The 26,859-nt window shown below is 46.2% G+C and overlaps 1 protein-coding gene across 5 annotated transcripts; it reads left to right on the top strand.

Annotated features, from left to right (window-relative positions):
- Positions 1-3,390: 3,390 nt before the first annotated feature.
- MAB21L3 (mab-21 like 3) lies at positions 3,391-19,766 on the top strand. Of its 5 annotated transcripts, none has more exons than XM_083593797.1 (8): positions 3,391-3,539; positions 3,786-3,989; positions 4,523-4,709; positions 8,108-8,248; positions 12,745-13,036; positions 13,791-13,972; positions 15,932-16,126; positions 18,522-19,766. In XM_083593797.1, the coding sequence occupies exons 3-8, from the start codon at positions 4,662-4,664 to the stop codon at positions 18,753-18,755; spliced, it is 1,092 nt and encodes a 363-aa protein (XP_083449923.1). In that variant the 5' UTR covers positions 3,391-3,539; positions 3,786-3,989; positions 4,523-4,661; the 3' UTR covers positions 18,756-19,766. The 5 variants fall into 5 exon arrangements, with proteins under 5 accessions (XP_083449923.1, XP_083449921.1, XP_083449924.1 ...); XM_083593795.1 differs by having other exon boundaries at positions 3,786-4,094; XM_083593798.1 differs by lacking the exons at positions 3,391-3,539; positions 3,786-3,989 and adding an exon at positions 4,152-4,174.
- The last annotated feature ends 7,093 nt before the right edge of the window (positions 19,767-26,859 follow it).

Here is a 26,859-nt window from a genome sequence, read left to right as displayed (position 1 = left end):
CTTAGGGACTTCGAGTTTAGCTAGATATGCCATAGGGGAGGCAGAGTACCTGGGGGATTCATTGGCAATACAAGTTGGAGTCCTGGCGAGATCCAACTGGCGCTCAGTGATTCCTGAACAACCTCTCTGCTGCAATATTTCATGCACACACCCTTGCCAAGTGCTGTGGTCTCTTGCAAACGTTTTCCATAGTGTGGCCATTGCATGAGTTCATGAAAGCAGCTGGGTTTATTGCACAATTTTCTGCTTTCTCCCAGCTCTTGCCCTGTTGCATTTGTGTGCCTCCATCCAGAGCTTGGTAAGTTTTTGTTTGCTTTTTGCATTGTCTTGTGAGCTGGTGCTTAAAGAATTCCTTGGGTTTCTATTGGGTAATATTTGCATACTGCTGTATAAATAGTTGCATACTCTGCTCTGTTGACTCAGCTGTTTTGAAAATTCCAAGGACCTTTTCCAAGGTGAGATCACAATCTTCTAGCAAACTTCTCTTGGTGCTGTTGTCTTTGATTCCAAATACTAGCTGGTCATCTAGGGTTGCCATATTCCCAAAAACTTTGCGGGGGAGCATCTCCCCACAAAACCAAGTTGTTGGCCCACTGACGAGGACATCTTGTCAAAAGACCCTCCCAAACTGGGAGATGCCCTTGGGACGATGCCCACAAGGGAGAAGGCAAGCCATTTCCCTCAAAGCCTCTAAGGTGGCCCTGAGGACAATCTTTAAAAATGAATCTAACCATGATATGGTTCCCTATGTTTCTAAATTTTGAGGGATAGCAAAAGAAGCAGAATGGTTTTCCTGGACAAACCAGAAACCAATAATCTGCCTGGGCACCAGTTTCCTGCCCAATTCCCGGACGTGTCCCAGAAAACCCAGACTTATGGCAGCCCTATGCAGGACTCAGTTAACTTTCCTTAATGACATGTATTGCTTAGTGGCCTGAGATCAGTCACAAAACTCTAAAGAGGTTCTCTCTCGGCAATAGCATTCTGAACATGCAGCATTCAAATGTTCAAATTCTATGTTCTTTTCAAGGTGTTTCTGAGAGGAATTATTGGTTTGTTTTGGTTTGTTCTTGTTTTTATTATGTATTTTGTGCTTTTATGCTGTGGAACGCCCTGAGATCTTCTGATGAAGGGCAATATACAAATTTAATAAATAACAAGAGACCATATAACACTGGTCTTGAAAGACCTACATTGGCTCCCATTATGTTTCCAAGCACAATTCAAAGTGTTGGTGCTGACCTTTAAAGCCCTAAACGGCCTCAGCCCAGTATACCTGAAGGAGCGTCTCCACCCCCATCGTTCTGCCCGGACACTGAGGTCCAGCTCAGAGGGTCTTCTGGCGGTTCCCTCCCTGCGAGAAGTGAGGTTACAGGGAACCAGGCAGAGGCCTTCTTGGTGGTGGTGCCTGCCCTGTGGAACGCCCTCCCAGCAGATGTCTAGGAAAGAAACAACTCTCTGACTTTTAGAAGACATCTGAAGGCAGCCCTGATTAGGGAAGTTTTTAATATCTGATGTTTTATCATGTTTTTAATATTCTGTTGGAAGCCACCCAGAGTGGCTGGGGAAACCCAGCCAGATGGGTGGGGTATAAGTAATAAATTATTATTATTATTAACAACAACAACAACACTCCAGTTCTAGTTTCATTTGTCTACATCTCGGTGGCAAGAAATCATGCTTTCTTTCTCTGAATACAGATTTAGGATTAACTCATTTTATTTTATATCTAAGCTCTCTTTCCCATTTAGCTTTATCGTTCTGCCCGAAGATAAATTTTGCAACCTCCAAAATCTTTGCAAGGCTCCCAGGAGAAGTCTTACTCCAGAGAAGAATTCACCTTTTTACTGTGGTTGAGACTGTCATAGCAGTAACAACCTATAGGGCAGATTTAGGTGTGTTGTTTAAACAAACAAACCAAAAAGCACTGGAGGCACAGTTGATGGAGCTGACAAATATTGATCTGCCGTCGTCGGCAGCAACGAAGAAGGCCTTGGTACATGACTTTGCTGCTGTCACAACGAATTAGCAGCAACATTGTAAAGCTCACTCTGTTTGCAAGCCTCCATCCCGTGACTCATCCAATCATTAAAAAGAAAAAATGATGTGCGGAACATCCTCAAAATAGCCAGGTCAAACATGCTCCTTTGCTATTTATAGAATGAAGTGCATACTCCGTGACGGAAGACTGCACAGTGTAGTAAAATTGAAGAAGAGCACCTTTGGTTACAGAACTCAGTCTTTGGTAAGGTGTGGTCAGAACTCCAAAATTCAAGTTATTAAAATAGCCTGTAAGGCTTTAAAATTCAGTCCCCTAACAATTAAAAGAAGCTAAGTAGTACAGTGGGGGTGAGAATGGGGGTGATAAGTGTTCCAATATGTTTCTGTTGTAGGGAACACATCTCACTTTCTGGGGGGGGGATAAAAAAATAAAAACAGGGTGGTTTTTGACATCTATTCTGTCTCCAGCCTACCCTGAAAAGTTGTGAGAATGCTATATCTACGCTGGAGAGAGGGCAAAATACCACCATGCTAAAGAGCTTGACTTACAGAAATCCCTTCCTTACATTTTCTCATGCCTTAAAGCCAAAGTAGACGCAACATCAGTGAACAGAATCTACTGGGGTTTTGTTTTGTTTTAAGTGTTAATGGCAACAATAGCTGTTTGTCTTGTCCAGCTTTGGGGGGGGGGGCAACAGCTTAGGGAAGGCATTTTAATAAGGAAAACAGCATGAAAGAATTAAACCCAACCCCCCCGCCCCATGCTAAGATCCCAATGCAAGTCCCCCCTCTATACACAGGTGCTCTTGACACTTTACAGTTTAGCAAATCGTGGTGATCCTGTTCCTAGATCTCTGGCATCAAAGGTGCCTTGAAAGTAATCCAAATGTTATCTTTTCAAAGTTGCAGGAAATGGTAGTACACCCTGGGCTTTCGTGGTATTCCATAACAGTCCATACATTTCCCCCCTTTGTTGCACATTTGTGCCAGGTATACTGTCTTTTCCAAAGGTAAAGGTAAAGGACCTTTGGAAGGTTAAGTCCAAGGCGACTCTGGGGTTGCGGCGCTCATCTCGCTTTCAGGCCAAGGGAGCCAGCGTTGGTCCACAGACAGCTTTCCGGGTCATGCGGCCAGCATGACTAAGCCGCTTCTGGCGCAACGGGACACCGTGACGGAAACCACAGCACACGCTGTTTACCTTCCCACCGCAGCGGTACCTATTTATCTACTCGTACTGGGCTGCTTTCGAACTGCTGGGTTGGCAGGAGCTGGGACAGAGCAACGGGAGCTGACCCTGTCGCGGGGATATGAACCGCCGACCTTCTGATCGGCAAGCCCAAGAGGCTCAGTGGTTTGGACCACAGCGCCACCCGCGTCCCTTTTTCCATAGGAAGCACCCCTATACCAAGTCAGATCATTGACCCATCTAGCTCAATATTGTCGACACTGGTTGGCAGTGTATCTCTAGAAATGTATCTTGTCCGGAGAGGCAAAGGTTTGGGTGTGTGGCTTTCAGCAGTGGGAGGAAAAGAGCACAGGTGAGGCAGAAGGACTTAGTCTTAGAGGCTGGAAAGATAGGCATCTGACTTTCAGCCCTAAAGTGGATTCTCTGCATATCAATCTTCCTCTAGTCATGCAACCCGCATCAATCTGTCTCGTGACCAAAACATCAGAAGTGAGCTAGGGACACCTTCAGAACGGCCGACTCCCGTCCAAATGTCTTGGGTGGTTGAGGCATGAAAGTTGCAGGAACCCCCTGTGTGCTAATCCTTTTTTATTTGCAGACGTTGAGGTCTTCCCAGTCCCTCGTGGCCCTGCAAGACTATCCAGTGAAGAGACTGCAAGCCGCCAAGCCAAGCCCAACTGTTCGGAGTGAATCTCTGGCCTTGTGCACCACACGCCTCTGACGCAAGCTTTTGCAAAAACAAACAACCGCTTCGATTGATAAAGAGCCCAATCAATTGTTTTCCCTTCCTGTGCAATTTGTGGTGGGTGCGCTTCTGTTCGTTTGGGCCGCTGGCAGCTAATGAGAGGCGGCTTAGTCTGTGTTTACAGTCAAGAAAGGCGAGCGGCTGGCAGGCAAGGCCCAAGTGGTGGGGCATTTACAGTCAATACTCTCGGGAGGCAGAAAGGAGAGATAAGGAGCAGAGGCCTTGCACTGCAACGCCAAAGCGTATGAAACCAAGGGCTCAGTTGCAGAGATGGGGGGGGGAGGGGGTGGAGGTGGAAGATGATTTATTTTGCAGAGGATATGGGCAAGAGAGCTTGACTGAGCAAGGAGGTGTCTTGTGGCAGTCAGCAATGGCTGAGAAAGTGCGCTGCTTTTTCATAAAAGATTAGCTTTTTCTGAAACTCTTAAGTCTGCACATGTTAAGATTGTTTGCATTTTTTAAAATGAAAACAATCAAACCCCTTTTCTTTTTAAAGGGGGTCGGACTGGGAATGTCCTTAAGTGCTAAGCTGCGCATGGGTGCTGTAATGCGGGACAAAAAGAAGATTTGCTTTCCTTCTCCATATGCAGGAAAAACAAGGTTTCTGATGAAATAGTCAAGGAAAAGCGCATGTGGAAACCCCGGGATTGTTGCCCTGCGCCAGTGTCAAGAAAACCCTGCAGGCACAAAGGATTTTCCTTGGAGATCCGTTGAAGACAAGTCCTTGCCATGAAACCCCTCGCAGAAGAAGCTGTAGAACAATACATTCAGAATAAGGTAAGGGACATGGTGGCGGTTCGGAATTCTGTTTCCATGTTTATGAGGCAGAACCAGTGTGTTTTTTTCAGTGGGGGGATGCAGGGGACGCACCCCCCTCAACATTTTGTGAATCTAAGTTTGGCCCCGTTGAGGGGCAGTATTTCAATATGAGTAGGAAAATGAGAGGACCCACAACTCTAACCCGGGAATGTCTCCTGCTCTGAAGTGCCCAATCTTGGATCTACAGTAAAACCATTATGGACAAATGCAAGAGGATCTGTGGTAGTTTTTATTCTGTCTGCTGGAGCCAAACAGGGCAGATGCTCTCTATGGAGAGATACGAATGGCTAGAGTAATTTGGCGGGGGGTGGGGGGTTCCTTCAAATTTTCTTAACTGTAGGAAGTCTTTCTTCATTAACTCGTCTGCAGAGGCAGGATCTTAACGCGGAAAATGCAGAGTGAAAAGGGTTCAGCCCCTTCCAGAAGCCCTGCAGATCCAATACATCTTCTGTCCACAGCTGCACTTACTTTTTCAAAACACGTGGGAAATATTGTGCTATCGTGTCTCATTTGGCCCTGATTTTCTCAGTAACTACTCAAAGTGGGCATTAACAGAAGGACGCTTTGGGCTTGCCCATGTTTGGGCATTATGTAGCTGTTAATCCACTTTGCCCCATCAAATTAGACACTCTACATCCACACATATTTGAATCTGTATATGAGAAGCAGCTTCATTCTTCCTCGTATTTTCATAGAATCATAGAATCATAGAGTTGGAAGAGACCACAAGGGCCATCGAGTCCAACCCCCTGCCAAGCAGGAAACACCATCAGAGCACTCCTGACATATGGTTGTCAAGCCTCTGCTTAAAGACCTCCAAAGAAGGAGACTCCACCACACTCCTTGGCAGCAAATTCCACTGTCAAACAGCTCTTACTGTAAGGAAGTTCTTCCTAATGTTTAGGTGGAATCTTCTTTCTTGTAGTTTGGATCCATTGCTCCGTGTCCGCTTCTCTGGAGCAGCAGAAAACAACCTTTCTCCCTCCTCTATGTGACATCCTTTTATATATTTGAACATGGCTATCATATCACCCCTTAACCTCCTCTTCTCCAGGCTAAACATGCCCAGCTCCCTTAGCCGTTCCTCATAAGGCATCGTTTCCAGGCCTTTGACCATTTTGGTTGCCCTCCTCTGGACACGTTCCAGTTTGTCAGTGTCCTTCTTGAACTGTGGTGCCCAGAACTGGACACAGTACTCCAGGTGAGGTCTGACCAGAGCAGAATACAGTGGCACTATTACTTCCCTTGATCTAGATGCTATACTCCTATTGATGCAGCCCAGAATTGCATTGGCTTTTTTAGCTGCCGCGTCACACTGTTGGCTCATGTCAAGTTTGTGGTCAACCAAGACTCCTAGATCCTTTTCACATGTACTGCTCTCAAGCCAGGTGTCACCCATCTTGTATTTGTGCCTCTCATTTTTTTTGCCCAGGTGCAATACTTTACATTTCTCCCTGTTAAAATTCATCTTGTTTGTTTTGGCCCAGTTCTCTAATCTGTCAAGGTCGTTTTGAAGTGTGATCCTGTCCTCTGGGGTGTTAGCCACCCCTCCCAGTTTGGTGTCATCTGCAAATTTGATCAGGATGCCCTTGAGTCCATCATCCAAGTCGTTGATAAAGATGTTGAATAAGACCGGGCCCAAGACAGAACCCTGTGGCACCCCACTAGTCACTCTTCTCCAGGATGAAGAGGAACCATTGATGAGCACCCTTTGGGTTCGGTCAGTCAGCCAGTTACAAATCCACTGAGTGGTAGCATAGTCAAGACCGCATTTTACCAGCTTCTTTACAAGAATATCATGGGGCACCTTGCCAAATGCCTTGCTGAAATCAAGGTAGACTACATCCACTGCATTCCCTTCATCTACCAGGCTTGTAATTCTGTCAAAAAACGAGATCAGGTTCGTCTGACATGACTTATTTTTCAGAAATCCATGCTGACTATTGGTGATCACAGCATTCCTTTCTAGGTGCTCACAGACTGTTTGCTTAATGATCTGCTCCAGCTTCATTCTTCCTCGTATTTTCGTTTGTGTTTTCCCCCACCTTTTGATTTCTTGATGCATACCTTGTTCTTCTTGTTTTTTATATAGTCGCACAAGAAATCTAATTGACTTTAACCCTGCCCATGATATAATTAAGTATAGTCAACACAATGTAATAAGGGATTATCAACAAACAAAACTTCGCCCCAGTGAGAAGACACCTCTTGAGAAGGAAGGAACACTGTTCTTGTTGGTTTTTTTTACAAAAATCCCCACCCTGAATTGGAGGGCAGCAGGCAACTAGAGTATATTAAAAACAGGTCTGAAAAGCATGGATGCTCCTACAGTTCATAGATGCCAGAAATTTGATATATAGGGCAATAAAGATGAGTTCTGAAGCCTCTTAATGCCTAAAAATTGTAATTTTATGATGTGAACTGCCGTGAGATCTACAGATGACGGGTGGTATATAAATGCAAAATAATAATAATAATAATTTCATTGCAGCTGACACTTTCATGGGCAAAAGTCTGCTTTGTCAGGTGCATGAAGTGTAACCTAAGTGTATAAACCTTGAGGGGAAAGGGGGGGTGTCAATTTTTTGTTTCGTTTTTACAAAAGGCCAAGCAATTCAAGTGATAGCTTTAGATGCTTCACAATGAAGAACACAAACGAATTCAGAGATCCAGCCGAGTAAATGTAAGATCCAGTAAATTTGGGTGTAACTACTCATAATTGAAGACAGGAGCGCCTGGCATGCTCTGGTCCGGGGGGTCACAAAGAGTCGGACACGGCTAAACACCAACTCAGAATTAAGCATAGGAAGCTCTGCCGTGTAAATAATACCTAAAGGGGGACAAACCTTTAGATATTTCCCCAACTCAAAAGATTTGGGGAGGGGAGGGAAGTTCCATTCTACAAACAGAATCCTTCCACTAGCAGAACTACTGAACTGGACAGCGCCCTCCGAACTGGAATTCCCATGCCATTTGCATGCAGACTCACATACATGTGTACATGCACACACAGCAAGGTTCACCTAAATAATATGCCTTCCAGAAGGTCTGTGGTTCAGTAGCTTTGTTTGGTTAAGCTGTGGACTAGATGCCCCTTGGGGGTCTCTTCCGGCAGTCGTGGAGGAAGGGGCTTTGGTACCTGGGGGTGTCCCAATGGAGTGGCGCCCGCCCGAGCGATCACCCCAAGGGGGAGGTGCCTGACTGCAGAGACGTCACCCCCCCCCAGGCTGGCACCCGAAGCAGACTGCCCTCCCCACCCCCTTCCTCCACCACTCCCTTCCGGGTCTACAATTCTCTGATTCTATATAGTCTGGGGTCTGAAACAATATAGTAGGAATGTTGGGTTTTGTCTGCAGGTGGACCTGAGGCACCGAGCTGTGGCCAAAACTGTGGATGAAGTGCAAAAAATCATACAACGGCTTACCAACGAAATTAGCAACAAGGATTCTCGTTTCCAGGCGATTTCTAACTCTGGGATTCATAACGAAAACATGAAGGTAAGCGTGCATGGGGTCTTTGGCTTTAACCAGGCCTTCTCAGTTGTGGTGCCCGCCCTGTGGAATGCCCTCCCATCAGCAAGGAAATAAGCAACTATCTGACTTTTAGAAGACATCTGAAGGCAGCACTGTTTAGGGAAGTTTTTAATGACTGTTGTTTTAATGTGTGTTTTTTTCCATATTTTGTTGGAAGCCGCCCAGAGTGGTTGGGGAAACCCAGCCAAATGGGTGGGGTATAAATATATTATTATTATTATTATTATTATTATTATTATTATTATTATTATTATTAGTGCACTGAGTCCACGAGCGATTCTGGACCCTCCTCCTCATGGGAGCACCATCTGTCCATTATAGACTGCAGGATTACAGCCACACCTGGTGCCTCTGGCTTCTTGCTCTGAACTACAGTTCTGCAACCTTTAAAGGACAGTGGAAGGTCTGGGTTGTGTGGGAAGCGGTTTGTGGGCAACCTGGAGTCGTGGAATGAAGGCGTAATTCAGAACCAAAGGGCAAGCCAGAAGCCAGGACTGATGCACAACCAAAAGATGCAGGAAGAGGCTGGAACTCAGGGTGATTTCATTGTTTCCGGTTCAAATCTCAATGCGCCTGAATGGGTTTCTATTACCACTCGTATTCAGCCTTCAGTTACAACCAGAGGCATACTTCCTTGCAATTATTAAAAATGGAGCTGGATCTCCGCAGACCTTTTTAACCTTATTAGAACGACATTACATAGATCGTTCTAAAACGTCACAGGGCAGACTGGTAAATTTCAAACGTTCCTTACCTTGTTTTCCCTGTCAAATTCAGTTTCCCAGCTGCCAGTTCCTGGTTGCTCTGCAGCGCCCTCTGGTGTCACCTTTCAATTACGTATTATTAACGTTACAAGCAAAACGGAACATGCCCATCCATCTACGTTAGGAAAATCATTCCTTAACCCTTCCTTGATGTTATAACCTGTGAGCGTAGATCTGCCCTGGGTGTACCATAATGCCAGTGGAAATTGACTGAAGAGAATGGATGGTGCCACTGGTGATACACGGATGCCTTTGGCCATAGAGATGTTCTGCTATGTACCAGAGAAAGTAGGAGCTTCTGAAAAGAGTGAAGGAGATATACTACAGGTGATGGTAACTTAGGTCTGAGGCTGCAGTCCTACTTAGCCTACTTAGTTAGATGCAGCAAATAAGGTCAGTAGGAGCAGATATGGTTAGGAGTCTGCTGCTCACAACAGATGCTATCTGGTAGCCTTGCATGTTGGTTATTTGCTGCCCAGACCCTTCCAGGTCTCGCTATTTCAGAGGCTGTAATAAAATACGACCTCCCTCATCTCGCATGTTCAGATGCTGTGGACTGCACAAAAACATCAGTGTTTTGTCTGTTTCTGCCACTGCGTAGCAATGATGTGATTATAGGCTGGTCATTTTCTTCTAAGAGATGTTGTGGGGCCTGGCAAGCTTTTGTGCAAGGAGATGTGGAGAGGGTGGTCTTCAATATTCCTTCTACCTTGGCAATTCCATGATTTGATAAAGGTTCTCATTCTATTTAGTAAGTAAAACCCCTAAAACATCAACCCTTTGTAAAGGAAGTTTTTTAATAACTCTTGCAAGCATCTGGAGAAAGGCACAGTTTCATATTTAATGGCTGGAAGGCAGGCCCTAGGGAGCACATGTTTAATTTCTGCAAATCAGCAACGGTTCTTGTCAACTGACTAAATAGCTACCGCTGAAGAGCTAAACTTTTTTTGAGAGAAACTTGCCTTCGTTTTTTTTTTAAATTTAATGTATTTGAATCCCACTTTCCCCCCAAAGAGCTCAAAGCGGTGTACATAGTTCTTACCATTTGTAACCTTAGGTAAAGGTAAAGGGACCCCTGACCATTAGGTCCAGTCGTGGCCGACTCTGCGGTTGCGGCGCTCATCTCGCTTTATTGGCTGAGGGAGCCGGCATACAGCTTCCGGGTCATGTGGCCAGCAGGACTAAGCCGCTTCTGGTGAACCAGAGCAGCGCACGGAAACGCCGTTTACCTCCCCGCCGGAGCGGTACCTATTTATTTACTTGCACTTTGACGTGCTTTCGAACTGCTGGGTTGACAGGAGCAGGGACCGAGCAACGGGAGCTCACCCCGTCGCGGGGATTCGAACCGCCGACCTTCTGATCGGCAAGGCCTAGGCTCTGTGGTTTAACCCACAGCGCCACCCGCGTCCCTTAGTAACCTTACAGCTAAGTTAACTCCAGGTGAATGCTTAGAGGGAGGGTGCAGCAAATGGTGATATCCAGGTAACACTTTATTTGACATGCATCCGTGAGAAGGAGCTGAACCTGCAGACTCGGAATGGTGGGGGTTAGGGCTTATTTATCAGGCAGGCTGGTTCAGACTACTGAAACACTAGCAACATGTGAGTACTGATGATCATCATTCCCAGCCCCAGGGATCAATATGGGTAGCCGAAAATCCCAGGGACCATAGTTCTCCTTTGAAGTGCCCTTTCTACATTCCTGGCTTGGGGCGAGGTTAGTTTGACATTAACCAGCAGCCTCAGAGGTTGCTGGCAGGGTCGCCCTTGAGATGACTTATGGAAATTGGGAAACCCATCAGGTCTTGGCTAGGGGGGGGGGAGGGAACGAAATGTCCCCCAAAGTCTCCAGACCTTGTGGCAAGGCGAGGGGGGAGCCAACGAATGGTGGCACCATTTCTGCCTTCTCCCTCACTTTTTCCTCATTCCAGTTCTTGGAGGTTGATACCCGTTTTCAGAAACGGCAACAAGGGGACACCGTACTTTAGTAGGCTGGAGAAGGTTGTGAGGCTGCCGCCACAAGCTGGTTTTCAGCATTGCAAAACCTGCGGAGATGACTGCAGTTCCTGCTGTCTCGCTCTCTCTGCCCTGGGTCCCCCACTCACCTCTTTTGCAGGCAGATAAGGTAGAAAGAGACTGAACTGACATAGCAGGCAAAGACCCCACAAGGGAAGAAACCAGCTCAATGCCGTGTTTTCCTTGTTTCCCGAAGGACTGGACAAGGTGTGCTTCAGAGTGTTTTGAAGAAGTTCCGTCTCCAGGCTTCAAAGCGGGCATCTCTTTGGATTTCACCCCGCCTAGTGATTTGCATTAACACCAGCTGCGTTTTTAGTTAGCCAACTAATCGCCTTTTACTGCATCTGTTCTGTCTACTTCTTTCCTTGCTGCCTCTCAGGATCAGCCAGCCTTACTGGCCAAGTGGTCAGCTCTGCTTCAGGGGAAGAGCCCCATCCACCCGTCTATCCAGGTACAAACACCTTGCATAGGTTCCCTCCGGGTCCCCTCGTGTCTGCTTCCTCCCTTGATCACCGCCCCTCTCACCCCACCAGCTCCCCTAACTCACCTCTTCCCTAGCCAAGACCTCCCAAAATGTGTGAAAGCGCAAAGTCATGCTTTTAATTCACCTGCTGCCTGAGAAGTCTCACCTGAAGAAGGGGGCTTCACATTTTGCTTGACGTATTCTAGTCCCTGGGCTTTACGTACCACGGAATTTGTCATCCCCACTAAAGCCACGTGGGACTTCTTTGCAATGGCACATGAACAATAAATTCCATCTGTACTTATGCCTTGTAATTCCTTTCTGAGGAATCCCATCCTTGTTTTATTCAGACCTCTGCTGTTGTTTAAAATGGCCACTTTTCTTGCTTTTCAGTGTCCCTCCCTTTTCACTGTGCTCAAACTTCCCCAAGGAAGTTAAGCCCTCAAATATTCCATAGTACTTTACTCAAACACCTGCTGTTGTTTCAAACCACCATTTCTGTTATGTACTGAAGTTCTCACTGTGGGGCAGCAGGGGGATACTGTAGATAGTTTTCACTCAGGTCCACATATGCAAATAAGGGATCGAAAGTGACATTCAGTGATTGGATAATTACAGAAAGTGGTTACAGTTGCGATGTAGTGGAGCTCTATATAAGCAGGCTGGCTGAACCCTTCAGTTCAGTTCTGTTCTGGCCTGTGAATAAGCAAGAGCTGTTTGAAGAATCGCTGTGTCGTCTGATATGTTCACCCACAACTTAACAATTTCCCTCTCAGTTCACTCAATCCCTGCTTTAATTAAAACTCTTCTGTTGTTTTCAACTGCCTCTTTTCCCCTCTCTGTGTTGCCTGCTCCTCACTCCTCTGCCGGGGCCATTGCTGTTGTGCAACCTGCCTTCACTTTTGCTTCCCTATCCCAACCTGACTTCATGCAAATCCAGGATAGTGATACGGCACTGCCAGTCTTCCAGTGAGGATTGCTTGCTGGCATTCTGACATTATTATTATATAGAGAGATAGATCATTTCCTCGCTGTTAGCAGATGTAGTGAAGTAACCAAGGCCTCCAGTACTTAACATATATACTTCTGAGTAAGCATGCTTAGGGTTGCATTCCGCTTTGAATCAGGACCCATGGAAGTGTGGACAAGCCCAAAGTCTGTTCTAGCTTCCTGGCCATCCTAGCCATTTCCTGTTCCAACCTTTCTGAATCTGTCTAGGTCTTAACACCCGGCCAGTTCCTCATCACCGTCCCCTTGCTTGGCCTGTCTGGGTACAAAGAAGGCCAAGTACGGCATTGGCGCTACTACACGACGCATGGAGCCAAGCTCCTGTCCCCTGTCAGGGACCCGGAGGAGCTGCAGCAGTGGCTGGAAGTGGAGCAGTTCTCCAAGAGCCTCCAGCAGTGGCACGAGGCAGATGTGAACATCGAGGGCGACCTCGTGCCTGCCAAGGTCCTGGCTGTCTTCCGAGAACTTGTGGAGAAAGCGATCGTATCTCACAATCTCACGGGTGAGTTCACTGGGGCAGGTGCGAGAGGAAGTGGCTCAGGGTAGCACTTTCCCACAATCAACCGCAGGCACTCATGGCCTCCCCAAACCTCTAACAGATATTTCTGCTGGGTCTACACCCACACCCACACCCACACCAGCAGTGTGGTCCTGGCCCTCATGACAGACCATACCACAAATCATCATCACCACCACCAACATCATCATCTGCATTGTGACTTGCAGTGATTTTTAATGATCATAGTTTAGATCATATTTATTGTCATTAAGAGTGAATTTCTGTTTAATTATTATTTGCTGATGTTTTCAGAGTTAATTTTATTGCGTACTATTATATTCTAATAGATTGTTGAATATTAATTTCTTTTATATAAGTCATTCTGTTTAAAAGTTCTATTTTGCTATGCCTTTCTGTATTGGACCAGATTATTGTAAGGGGCGTGTTCTTGATTGTTTATTTTGTTGCTGTAAACCCCCTTGTGCAAGTAAATATAAAAAGGCGGTATACAAATTGAAAGTGAAATGAAATTGAACTGCCTTTGTGACTATAGATACAGACTGGCAGAAGCATACTGTCATAAGGGATTTTTTTTTGGGGGGGAATGCCCCTAAACCCAAGAAATTAATGAATGTCAGAATCCAGCTAATATTGGGCATAGGAAGAGGAAATGCAAGCTGCAGAATTGTGCCAGGTGAGGAATCAGCTGCAGTCCGGTTTCTGCTGACAAATCCCCTTTGGATGCCTTTTCCCCCAGAGCGAGTCAGCATTTTGGAAGGCTTCAGCCCGGTGGTCCATGTTGCTGTGGAGACATCCGACGTCCAGGTTGAGGTTGAGCTGGTTCCAACGATTGAGATCCCAACTTGTTGGCCTCGGAAAATCAAGTGGCCCCGATGTTTCAAGCGCTGGCCTAGCCAGGAGAAAGTGCAATGCGTCAAGGTACCAGACCAGGATGCGACTGTGATTTTAACCCCAAGCCGATCTTGCAAAGAGGGGCATGTGGAGGGGTAAGAGAGCAGGATATAGGCCAGGGGTGTTCCCAGAGTGCGGTGCGCCACCCTGGTGTGACAGGAGAGGACGTATTTCTTATCACTAAAATAGTCGGTGTGGCAGGAGCAAATTTTTATTCTGAAAGTGTGGCCCACAATAAAATAAAATAAATGAGAACCAATGATTTAGGCCATAATGATTTGAACAGTTAAAACTAATATTTTGCTCTGGGGTTCAGAAGTAATACTGCCCCAGCCGTGGAGACAGAGCATAGTCACTATGGCCAGTAGCCTTCTATAGCCCCCTCCTTCATGAAATATATCTAAGTGGGGAGACCCATCAAGGGTCCCTATTTTCCAGGGCCATCCTGGATTTAGAGAAGCCCTCCTGGTTTCTGATTTGATCCCGGAATGTCCCGCTTTTCCTGAGGATGTCCCTATTTTCACTGGAGAAATGTTGGAGGGTATGGAGTTATCCAGCCCTCAAGGTGTCTGAAGGTAATCCTGTATAGGGAAGGGTTAAAAAAAATTAACGTTTTCTTATGTTTTTATATATGTTGGAAGCTGCCAGGAGTGGCTGGGGCAACACAACAAGATGTGTGGGGTATAAATAGTAAAATTATCATTATGGAATGGGACGTCCCTATTTTCATCAGAGAAATGTTGGAGGGTACGGGTTGGTGGCCATCACTACTATGGAGTGAGTTCCATAGTTTAACTATGCGCTGTGTGAAGAAGTGTTTTCTCTTATTTGTCCCGAACCTTCGAACTTCCCACTTCATTGGCTGCCCACAAGCCCTCGTGTTAAGATGGGGGGACGGACTTTTCTCTGTCCTCTTTCTGTGTGCCATGGAGAGTGGTGCTAACTGGCCGTGGAGACTTGCAGCACATTCCTGTAAGCAAGGGAAGACAAACAGGAGTCATTTTCAAATCCTCTGCTTGCCAGGGAGAGGTGGCCAATGTACACAATCCACAAAAGTATGAAGAGGGCACCATTTCTATTTAATGCTACTACGTTGGGGGAAGATTGTAACTTCCAGATCCCTCTTGACCAATTGCTTTTAAGACCCTCTACACTAGATCGCGGTTTCCCAAACTTGTGTCTTCAGCTGTGTTTTGGACTACAACTCCCATCATCCCTAGCTGGCAGGACCAGTGGTCAGGGATGATGGGAATTGTAGTCCAAAAAACAGCTGGAGGCCCAAGTTTGGGAAACCCTGCTCTAGACAGTGTCTTCTCCCATATTTTCCCTTTCGACTGCTAAAATATGCCTCATGTTTTCTTAATCTGGACCAGTTAAAAACTATGGTGGCACGTGAAGGGCCGTTTACGTTCTCTTCTCCGCATATGCATCCAGCCTCCTGTTGCTGGAGAGTCCCCAAAGCCCAAGCCTTAACACAGCTTCCAGATATCCTGTTAATAATAATAATAATAATAATAATAATAATAATAATAATAATAATAAAATTATTTATACCCCGCCCTCCCCGACCAGAGCCGGGCTCAGGGCGGCTAACACCAGTAAAATTACAATAAAAACATAATGGGGGGGGGGGGAACCAATTTAAAATACAGGTTGAAATGCAATTTAAAATGCAGCCTCATTTTAAAAGTAGCCCATAAAAGTAGCCCGTAGGTAGGTATCCCATTGAAGGCAATGGGATAAGCATGTAAATGTTGCTTCTAATTTAGCATATTTTAATATGTTTTATTTGCATAATTCTGTGCCTTTCAGTCTGTTTCAGAGTATTAGTAGGCACCCTGGACCCTTGGGATAAGTTGATGGATTGAAACCATGCAAAGGCTGCTCCTATGGAGCTGCTCCACCAATCTCTCAGCTGTGGGGGCTCCCTCTGCCTTCTCTCCCCCGTCTTCTCCTTCCCCGACTTGCTCTGCTTCTTTTCTGCAGTCTTTTGGCTTTGACCTCTTGGCCTCTTCCAACTACCACTGGTACCTGAGCTTCGCGAGAGCTGAGCACATCCTGATGCAGGGACTCGACGAGGACGGCGGTTGCCGCATGATGTGCTTCCGGGTTATGAGGCAGATGAAGGAAGATGTCTGGTGTGCAGGAAACAAGCCGGTCCTCACAGCCTTCCACCTGCAGGTGTGTGCGCAACCAGTGAGGCATTGGGAAGGGGAGAGAGATCTGTGCCCCAAAACAAGAGGAGATGTTTTGGAGGACTGGCTCCTTAACGCTTCTTCATTGCCTGTGGTTTGCTAAGGGCGGAAGGCAGCTGACTCTCTCTTCTCCACACCACAGGATCCTACTGGGTGGGGAAGGAGGTGAGGAAAAGGTTGTGTTGGAAAGAGAGAGGAAATTGCTAGAGTCTGCCATTTTCTGCTCTGGCTCCATCCACCATTGACCTCTGACAGAGTAGTCCCAACGGAATCTGACACTTGACAGAAAAACATAGCTGTCAACTGTCCCTTATTTGGTGGGAAAGTCCCTTATCCCCACGCTATGTCCCGCTGCTGTCCCTTATTTATGGGTGTCCCTTAAATTTCCCGGGTTTCAAAAGAAGCAGCTCCTCTCCCTCCCTTCCTGCCGGCCAGGGAGGAGGAAGGCTCCAACTGTGTTGCTTGGCTGCGTTGCTCACCCAATAAGGAGTCTAAGAACGACTGGGGGGTGGAGCTTGCATGCCTTGTGCCAATCAAATCGGCTGTGTTGCCTGGGGACTTGCCTTTGCTCAGCGCTTCCCAGCGGCGAGGTGATGGTGATTTCCCTTGCTGCATCCCCTTTGCCGGGTTGCTGCGCTGTGGGAACCACCGCTTGAGGCTTTGTTTGGATGCTGGTTGACTAAAATCCCTTATTTTGGCTGCTGATCCCTTATTTTCGAGCCTGCTGGTCCCTTATTTTCAAATCTGTAAGTTGGCAGCTATGCAGAAAAAGGGTGTTCCACCCTTGATCCAGGTCATTACTCGGACCGGATGCCATTATTAAGAAGGCCGTCTAATTCACTTGTGCTAGCAAGCCCCCATGTTCTCTCTTCTAGATGGGACACTTTCTGCAGACCCACACAGGGCCAAACATTACACAATAGGCTTGTGTGATGGAGACACCAGCTGTGGTGTTTCTAAACGTTCTGGTATGTTTCTAGGCTTTCAGTTATGGAAACAACTCCATATAAACATGAAGATATACTATGTAGGCCAGACACTAGAACTTGCCAGAGACATGCTAGTGAGTTGCAGGGAAATCATTTTTGGCCCATATTTTGTGTTTGTGATATTTGGGGGGTGGGAGATGGTCTTGCCCAGGCTTCCTCATCCTCGGCCCTCCAGATGTTTTGAGACTACAATTCCCATCATCCCTGACCACTGGTCCTGCTAGCTAGGGATCATGGGAGGTGTAGGCCAAAAACATTTGGAGGGCCGAGCTTGAGGAAGCCTGGTCTTGCCCTTTGTTTTTCTGGCAACCAGGCCCAAGCCAACCCCCCCCCCACAAGGCTGTTGTCTGTCCCCCCCCCCCCCGTATACCGGAAACCCCAAATTCTCCTGGGTCTCAGGGGTTCCAACTTTTCAGCAACAAATGCATCAGGCAGAAGAAGATGCAGCTGGCACCTTGCTTTTCACGCCAGAGCAACAGTGAGTTTCACTAAGAAAGCTGTAGCATTTCTAAACTACAGTGGCACCTTGCTTCTCAAACTTAATCCATTCCAGAAGTCCGTTCCAAAACCAAAGCGTTCCAAAACCAAGATGCGCTTTCCCACAGAAAGTAATGCAAAACAGATTAATCCATTCCGGACTTTTACAAACAACCCCTAAAACATCAATTTAACATGAATTTTACTATCTAACAAGACCATTGATCCATAAAATGAAAGCAATAAACAATGTACTGCAGTCACACAATCAGTCAATCACTAGCTGAACTGGGTTCCACACACTCACAAAAGCAAAACAAAAAGAGCCGCAAAATCAAAAACGCAAAATAAATAGCAAGAACAGACAGACCTCAGCGTAACACTCAAAACGGAAGTGTGGCACTCAAAAGCATTCGCAAACCAGAACACTTACTTCCGGGTTTGCAGTGTTTGGGTTCCAAGTTGTTTGAGTACCAAGGCGTTTGAGAACCAAAGTACCACTGTATTTACTTTTTTAAAAAATATTTATTTATTTATTATTAATGTTGCAATACATATATGAAATATTTACATAGTGATACATATACATTATATTTGTAAATTCGCATTTTCACATTTCATTATGTACCAACATTTATCCATTTCTTTTTTTGCTGCTTATTTCTTGCCTGTGTCTATTTCTTGCCTGTGCATGACTTCCTTGTTATTATTTTGTAATTTTATTATGGAGATTGTATTTTTGTATCTTAATAATTAAGCATTTATTCTTATATATCTGCTTGACTTAACTTAACTTTGTACCACTGCATTGACTTCAAGGTTGGGAGCCATCCCATGTAGACTGTATCCCACCACCCCACCCCCCGTACTTCCTGCGTTGTTGAATTCAATGTGCCTCATTTGTGTCTTCTGCAGATGGTGCTTTTCTGGACGTGCGAGAAATACCCTCGCTCCAAGGACTGGTCCTGCTTCCGCAAAGGCTTCCTGCGGATGGTGCGCAAGTTGCACAAATGTGTGAGCCAGCACTTCCTGAAGCATTACTTCATCAAAGGCACCAACCTGCTGAAGTATGCCAACACCAACGACCTGGATATGGTAGCGGGCAAGCTGGCTGTCTTCCTGGAGAACCCTGCGCTTCCTCTGGACTGAGAGAGATGGACAAGCAGACTCCTGAACCAGGTTTTGCCCTGTTCCTTAGTTCCTCCGTGTGGTGAGTAGTGAGGATAGAGGCAAACGGACCGGCGTCTGGGAGCAAACTCTTCTGTCTTCTGCCTCTCCGTGATTAGTTTACTTAAGCCTCACCTTTTGAATCTGGAGCCAGCCAGCCTCTTTCGCAGAAACTCAGCCTGTGGAGAGTGGATGGGCAGAGTGCTGCCCTCTTCTGTTTTGTACCTTCTCTAGGTGGACTAAGCTCGAAAGCAGTTTGCCATATTTGGATCCAGAGTTTGCTTCTCCTGGTCAGCAAAATTGGGGTGAAAGATAAAGGACTTTTGTGCATTTATCAGTGCGCTAAAAAGTTGGGGAGCATCTTGAAAAATCTGATGGGGTGTGTGTGTGTGTCAGAGTCCTTGATCTGTTGGTGAATGAACCTTACTTGCTGGTTGCTAAATACCTCCATTGCTTCTTTCGGTTTTCCTTCCTTCTAGCCCCCAAAGGTTACCTTCTCTTGTTTTTAGGAATAACCAATGTCGGACTGCATGGACAGCAAGAAATATATATAAATAAAAAGTGCACCATCATAAATGCAGCTGGGCAATGCATGCAACTGGATCCAAGTCAGAAAGCCTACCAGTTGTGATCTTGTCTGGAAGCTAGTGGCGTGCGTTGCTCGTTTGAGTTTGTGTTCGCAAAGAGCGCAATATCTGCCAAATGTAACATGGGATGGAGCCCTCGGGTGTGTGAATGAGAAGACAGGCTCCCCATGTTTGGTGCTGCCTTTGTTCTTGCCATGTTGCCAGCTTTCCTGCAGTGGCATTCAGAAGTAGTCCTGACGGCAAAGGGATACTTATTTTTCTGTGCAATGTTCAGGGTTTTTTTAACCAGAGACCCTTTAATGGTTCAATAGAGCGCATTCTAGAATAAAATGTTTTTACCTCAATTAGTTACACTTGTGGACAGCTGATGGCATGAATAAACAATGGTCAAGGTTTTAAAAATATATACAGGACTCTCAACAGCTCAGGCTTTTTCTTACAACTGGCATACATCCATCCCCAATGCTGTCCCACTATCCCCATTGCATGAAGCTGTAGTCCGGCCAATCACTGAACTGCTTCCAATAGCAAAAAAAAGAATTAAGTGACATGGTAAAATATCACATGGGAAGGGTAGTTGAAAGCTGCATCTAGACATAGTGCTTACATGTCTTTCAGATGATTCAGTGCCAGTGTAAATCTCTTCCACATGCACAAGACACTTAAATGCAATTTTTGAATTTTGCTTAGAGTGCAAAAGTACACAAAGGTGAGCCTGAAATTAGAGTCAGAGGTGCTCAGTTTTTTTGTGAGGGGCATAGAAAAGTTTCTCTGGGTGGGTTTAAATGGTGGGGGGGATGTTAGCGGGGTGGGTTGCTGTGGGTTAGCATGGTTTTTTGGAAAATGAGCCGTATCTCAAATCTTGAAATGGCTGGCGACTGCTCTGCTAGAGGGAGAGGAAAGGAGGCAAGGAGGACGAGAAGAAGATGTGTTTAGTTCAATGTGTTTAGGACTTGTTCCAGTAGGGGAGAAGATCTAAGGGGTTTTGCCAAAGGCTTTGTAGAAAGGGGCTTTGAAAGTGGAGACAGCATCACATGTGTAGAGTCGTACCTTGGAAGCCAAACGGAATCCGTTCCAGAAGTCCGCTCGACTTCCAAGGCGTAGCTTCCGATTGGCTGCAGGAGCTTCCTGCAGCCAATTGGAAGCCACGGAAGCCCCGCCAGACGTTCAGCTTCCAAAAGAACGTTCACAAATCGGAACACTCACTTCCGGGTTTGCAGCGTTTGGGAGGCAAAACGTTCGACTGCTAAGGCGTTCGTCAACCAAGGTACGACTGTATTTTGAGAGGAAACATCAGGTACCAGAGACAAGATATAAATATCCCTCATTTCAGACCCAGTGTGACTCCAAAGTGATTCTTATTCCTGAAAGTTTGATCTGGCAAACTCACACAGCGTTGTGTCTGGCAACCCTGTCAAAGTCGCCAAACATTGCGCTGCCTTCAGTAGCCACCAGATGGTGGTCGTGTCTTTGCATTCTTCCTGCCCTGGCAGAAAGCAAAACTCCTGCTACTGACGTCAAGCAATAAAATCACACACGGTACAAATGTTGAAATGCAATTTGAAAGGGAAGGGGTGTGCTAAAGGGGAAGCCGTGGCGAATCCCCCCCCCCAAACAACCAGAAAGCTGGAGGGGAGAACTTCAGGGCCGGACAAGGTCACACAAATTAAGGCACGGCTTGTATCAGAAGCATAGCTGAAGAAAGACCACTTCAAAACAGTCACCGTTTCATGGAAAGAGCTCTTTTTGCTGAACCACTCTTTCAGACTCCTCTGTCTATTTCAGTTATTAGGCCTCCTGGTTTACTCCCAAGGCCTCTTCCCAGATGCCACGGTACAGGAAACATCGCACCCCAAGCGCCGCGACATATTAGCCTGGAAAGTGGGACTGGCACCATTTGGACCCAAGGGGGCTTCTGAAAGAAGGATTCTGCTCCAACGAACATGGCTTCAGCTCACTCATCTCAAACCAAAAAGTACACATTTTCCCCCTTGCTTCTTGTTTCCATTTTTGGCAAGGACGGCCAGGAAAGGCTGCGGATCTTAGGGAGAACCAGGAGAGGAGAACCAGCTCATTCCCCTCTGTCTGAGGGGTTCTTTCCCCCCTCAAAACTGCCCTGAGCTTCTTTTCATCCTGTGGCAAAATCCACATTCTGCTGGTCGAAAAATGCCCGCCCTCCCGCCATCTGTAGCTTCCTGGGGCTGGTCTTTTAATCAATAATAAAAGTGGGAAAGGCTATACAGGTGGGTTTCAAAAAAAAGGAATGGGAAAGTCCAGCTCTCACTGTGGTGATAATCCTGTGCCCAGGCTGTACAGCAAACAACTGTTTTCAGGGCACACCTTATTTTTATGGTTGTAAGTTGTTTTAAGTTGTTTTTAATATGGTTTTAATGCCGTAACCCATCCTAGAACCTTAGCTTGAAGGGCAGGGAATAAATCAACAATGATGATGATAGTAATAATAATAGAATTAAAATCCAGGTTTATACCTGGTTTTACAGATAGGGTGACCTCTTTTGCCTTCAAGTTCCCGTGTAACAGGCGACCTCCTTGAGAGGGACTGATCCACCCTCATCTCTAACAGTGTGCCAAAAAGAATCCCAAACTTGTGCTTAGGAACTTTTTAAGCAATATGCATTGTGCATAACAGCAAATATCCTGTGTGTCATACTATTCTTAGTGCAATATGTGTATATTGACTGCAACAGTCTTTTTTCCCCAGCAAGCACTGACAGTGAGGAGTGAGATGGCATTGGAACGGAAACATTTCTAGTAATATGCATTGTGCCTAATAACAAATGTCTTGTGTGTTGTATTATTATTACTGTCATCATCATCACTATTATCAGTGGAATATTTGTGTATTTACTGCAATGGTTCCCCCCCCCCCCCATCAGGGCAGGAGATGGCATGAAGGCAAGAACGCAGGTGAGTTAGGAGCCCTGGGGATAGAGAGAGAGCGAGAGCTGGGCAGGGCAGGGCAGGGCTCTCTATCCACAGTCTCTTGCCCCTTTAAAGAGTTTGCTTTACCTGGAGAGACTAGAAGTGTGCCTTCTCTAGGATTTAAAACCTGATGTCCCGATGAGAACATAGGATGTGCTTGAGCTCCAGCTAGCACAAAATGGCAGGCGTGTGTCAGCTGAGAAGTCCCTGAAGAGGCCGGATAACTCAGGCTAGAACTGATTTGTATGCAGATATGTCCTTATTTAGCCTCTGGCAGCTCCTGCTTTGGCGTTGCTAATAAGTACTTGCTTCTTCCATAACTCCCCCAACCTGGCCTTGCATTCCTGGCCACCTGTAACTTACATGCAAAGTGGTTTGGTGCCTGAGTATTTTTATACGGACCCTTCCTCCAGACAGGACACCAGTTGCATTTCCTTCTGGTTTCACTCTTTTATTTCTTTTACAGTGAAATGGCCTTACTTTGTTATAAAAAGGGTGAGGGGGAAGCAAGCAGTTGACCTCTCCTCAAGGACAGACAGAAATTGACTTAATGAAGAGGCGATTCTGAACTTTCTCTTGAACCAGTCTGAACCCACAAAGAGGAAGCTGCAGGTCTGGCGTTGAAATGGCACAATATTCTTTTTTAAAGGGTCACAAATCAGGTCAGAAAAAGCGCAATGGTTTGACAGCAAACCATAAAAACACAGCAAAAAAAGGATTGCAAGGGCTAACTTGGAAGCAATTTGTAAACCTTAAGGGGTGTGTTATATATCATTAATTCCATTCTTGAAAATGTGCCCCCTCCCATATAATTCCCATAAACTGAACCATGCTTCCATATGAGAGATGGGGAGGGAGGAAGACAGATGAGTTAGTTGAAGGCTTGCACAAAATAATATGGCACCCAGTTAGGTCTGCCAGATCGGTAGCATCCCAGACTCTGAGATTTAAGGGTCCAAACTTTAGGCCTAGGAATGATTTCACAAGGGCAGCCCTTGGTGATTCCCCCCACCCTTTGTGTTCCTTCCCACCACTAAGCCCTGGAGATGGAGATTAATTGGGAGAGGGGAGAATGGAGCAGATGAAGGCAGGACCCCCCCCTCCCCCAGTCTATGCAATAATTTGCAGCTGGCTCCTGCCAGGCTGAATCTTGCAAGCTGCATGCAGAGCCAGATAGATAAATGATAGATAGATAGATAGATAGATAGATAGATAGATAGATAGATAGATAGATAGATAGATGATAGATAGATAGATACTCTCGCCCTCTCCCCCTTGCCACCTGGAGACTGCAGGTCCACCCTGGAGGTCTGGGTAACACCCAGCACATGGTCAAACAGCCCTCGACAGACACTGCAACCAATGTGTTGTCACAAGGTCACAAGGTCAGCTTAACATGCTGAGAATGTCAACGGGCAAGTAGAGGGAAAGGAAAGGAAAGTTCTGTGGTTGAACTTGGGGAAAGAACCGCGGAAGTGTTTTGATGGTTCCTCAGCTCCAAAGTCGCCTCTCAAGCTCTGCTGCTTTTTTGGCCGCCAAAATCGGGTACGGTGGATGTGGATTGACAATTGACAATCGTTTCCTTTTTCCGCTGGAAACAGAATTCAACCTTGTTCATTCATTCATTCATTCATTCATTCAACCACGCTGTTTTGGTTGTATGGCTTGATCCAGAGAGCAATAGACTTGCTCAGAAGGATATGTCAGTAATGAAGGGGTGGTTCTTTGAAACATTAGCATCTCCCTTCCTTTTTTTTTAATGTAAAAGCTCTTCTTTTTAAAAAAGAAATGTGTCGGTCTATCCAAAAAGAGACACCTTTTTCATAATATCTGTGAATGCTTTGTGAACATTTTTTAAAATAAATTTCTGCAACTAAGGTACAGTTGACAATCGTTGAGTAGCCTGCTGTCTCCATCAACATTTATCCATAGTTGTCTCCATGGAATTAGTAAGCAGATCCTCTATTTGAACATATTGTACCCACCTGAGTTTCGTATCAGTCATGCCTTTGTCTGGCACAGTCTTCAGTCTGGCAGCCCCAGAGACACTTTCCTTAAGCAAACATGTCAGAAGGCTTATTGTTCTCCAGGTTAGTTAGGTAAAAACTTTCCATAATAAATAACTAGACCTAACAAAGACACTAGTATTAATTCCTGGGCATCATTCCCTCCTTTCAACTACTGTCCTTTCCGCTTGAAGACACAACCCAAAGATTCTGTCCAGTATTCAAAAGTCCTGTTTCTATTCTGCCTTTCAATATAACATTTCCAAGTAGCCTTTTCTCTGTTTCAGCTTAACTTCCAAAAACCATTTCAAGACCTGTTCAAAGGCTCCTCCTGTTTAAATAAGATATTTGGTTTGAGGAGCTCTTTTGTTGTACAGTAACTTCTAAAGCCTGGTCGGTAGGCCTCAAAACCTTAGTCAAAGATTTTAAAGCAATATCAAAAATTAAATTCCTTAGTTTTCTGTATTGTGCGTACGAAAACCTCAGTGCAGCCGAAGAACTGAACTGATGGTTGCAAGAAAAAAACAAAGACAGAAGCAATTCTAAGGCTTAACTGTGCTTTTTGGTTGTGTAGAAACCAGAGGAATCTGTCCAAACAGATTAGACTCAAGGAGCACACCTAGCTCTTCCCAAAGCCAGCCGTCCAACTTTAAAAGGGGGGGAGGGGGGTGGAGCACCCTGAATTCAGCATCTGAGCTATTCCCTCCTCCTGCGGCTATTTCACAGCCTACAGATGGGTTATTCGTTCCGGTTAAGTTCTGGTCAATCAGGTAAAGGGACAGCTGTCCCCAAGCCCACCTCTGGTTTGCCAAATCTAGGCAATGCTTACATTTGTAGGCAGCAAAAAAAGTCTGTTGTCGGAGTCAGCTCAGCCTTTTCCGAGCGGCAGCTGCATGTATCTACGGCTTCCACTCCGCAGGGAACGCAGACACTCCCCTTCTCTTTGCCAAGCCAGCAGCCCTGCGTTATGGCAAGACACCAGCCTGACATGTGAGCTGCTGTTGGGTGTTCTGGTCCGTGGGCAGAACGAGCTCTGCCAGCGGCACGATCTGTTCCAGGTCAATCGCTCAACGCGAAGGATGCAGGATGGGCAGGGCAGGCCAGTTACGCAAGTCCTCTCCCGGACGGCTCACATTTCACGGCCTCCCTGCCAAGTAAAAGAAACGAACGGTGTAACAGGCTATAGGGAACAGCTCTGTTGCAGCGTTGTTATGTCACTGCAAGCTAGGGAGCTCGTCCGGCCCAGCTATGGGACACCCGGCTATGCAAGGGCCCTAGCATTGCTCCATCCGCTTTGCTGGCCTTCGCACAACAGCAGGAGTGTGGCATAAACACTGCATATTAGTGGCAGCTGGGGGATACGATCATGCAGTGAGGGGAGGGGAGGGGTAGCAGGTAGCTGTGCTCTTTGTAAAACCACAGAAGCGAGAAGTGACAAGAAAGTTCACAAACTGGAGGAAGGATATCTGGGCTTATTGCAAAACAGGAGCGTGCCCAACCAGCGAATAATTGTTTCAAATGTACAAAGGTGGGGGGGGGGGGAGTTCACAGGATGAGGGGCAGAGAGAAGAAGTAAAATCTAAGGTATATAAGGACCTCTGAACGGTTAAGTCCAGTCAAAGGCGATTATGGGGTTGCGGTGCTCATCTCGCTTTCAGGCCGAGGGAGCCGGCGTTTGTCCACAGACAGCTTTCTGGGTTATGTGGCGAGCATGACTAAACCGCTTCTGGCACAATGGGACACCATGACGAGTGCCAGAGCACCTGGAAACGCTATTTATCTACTTGCACTGGGATGCTTTTGAACTGCTAGGTTGGCAGGAGCTGGGACAGAGCAATAGGAGCTCACCCCGTCGCGGGGATTTGAACCACCGACCTTCTGATCAGCAAGCCCAAGAGGTTCAGTGGTTTAGACCACAGTGCCACCCGCGTCCCTTCTAAACTGTGCCTTCTAAACTGCATCAGAGGCATATTCAAGAGGTACCCAGGCCACTTGCAGACGCACATCTCACACAGCGCTGGCCAACCAGAGAACAGCAAAACCACGTTGCTCCCCAGGGATGGATAACTGAACTTTTGCCATTGCTGCTTCCCTCCTTCAAGAATTTGCATTGGGTTCCAGAAAGCTTCACTTCATCCAAGTGAAAGGGTCAAATAGGGTATGATGGCAGCCTTGGGAACTTTGACATGACTGGTCTCACAACATCTGGGCAGTTTTATCCTAAAGTACCCCCTTCTACGTTTCGTGTTCCAATCCATGTATACGATGTACTCTTACTATGCCAATAAAGGAGGTTGGCTGATTGATTGATTGACATGGCTGGTCTACCTTGTTGTTTACCTTCCCTTCCACTGCTATAATAATGGGCACAGGACAGAGCTCTCTTGATGAATGTGCCGTAACATCGCTGAGCAATCTTGTTCTAATTATTCTAGGAGCAAGTACAGGTGAATGCCTGCCTGCAAGGGGAAGGTTTCAGGAGCTCCTGAAAGAAGGCAGATCTGGCATTGTGTTCCTCATGGGGGGATAAAGATGCTGCTTGCCCACTGC

Source organism: Podarcis filfolensis (assembly GCF_964270895.1).
Source record: "Podarcis filfolensis genome assembly, chromosome: 17".
Classification (NCBI taxonomy): Eukaryota; Metazoa; Chordata; class Lepidosauria; order Squamata; family Lacertidae; genus Podarcis; species Podarcis filfolensis.
This window is presented reverse-complemented; position numbering and strand designations above follow the sequence as displayed.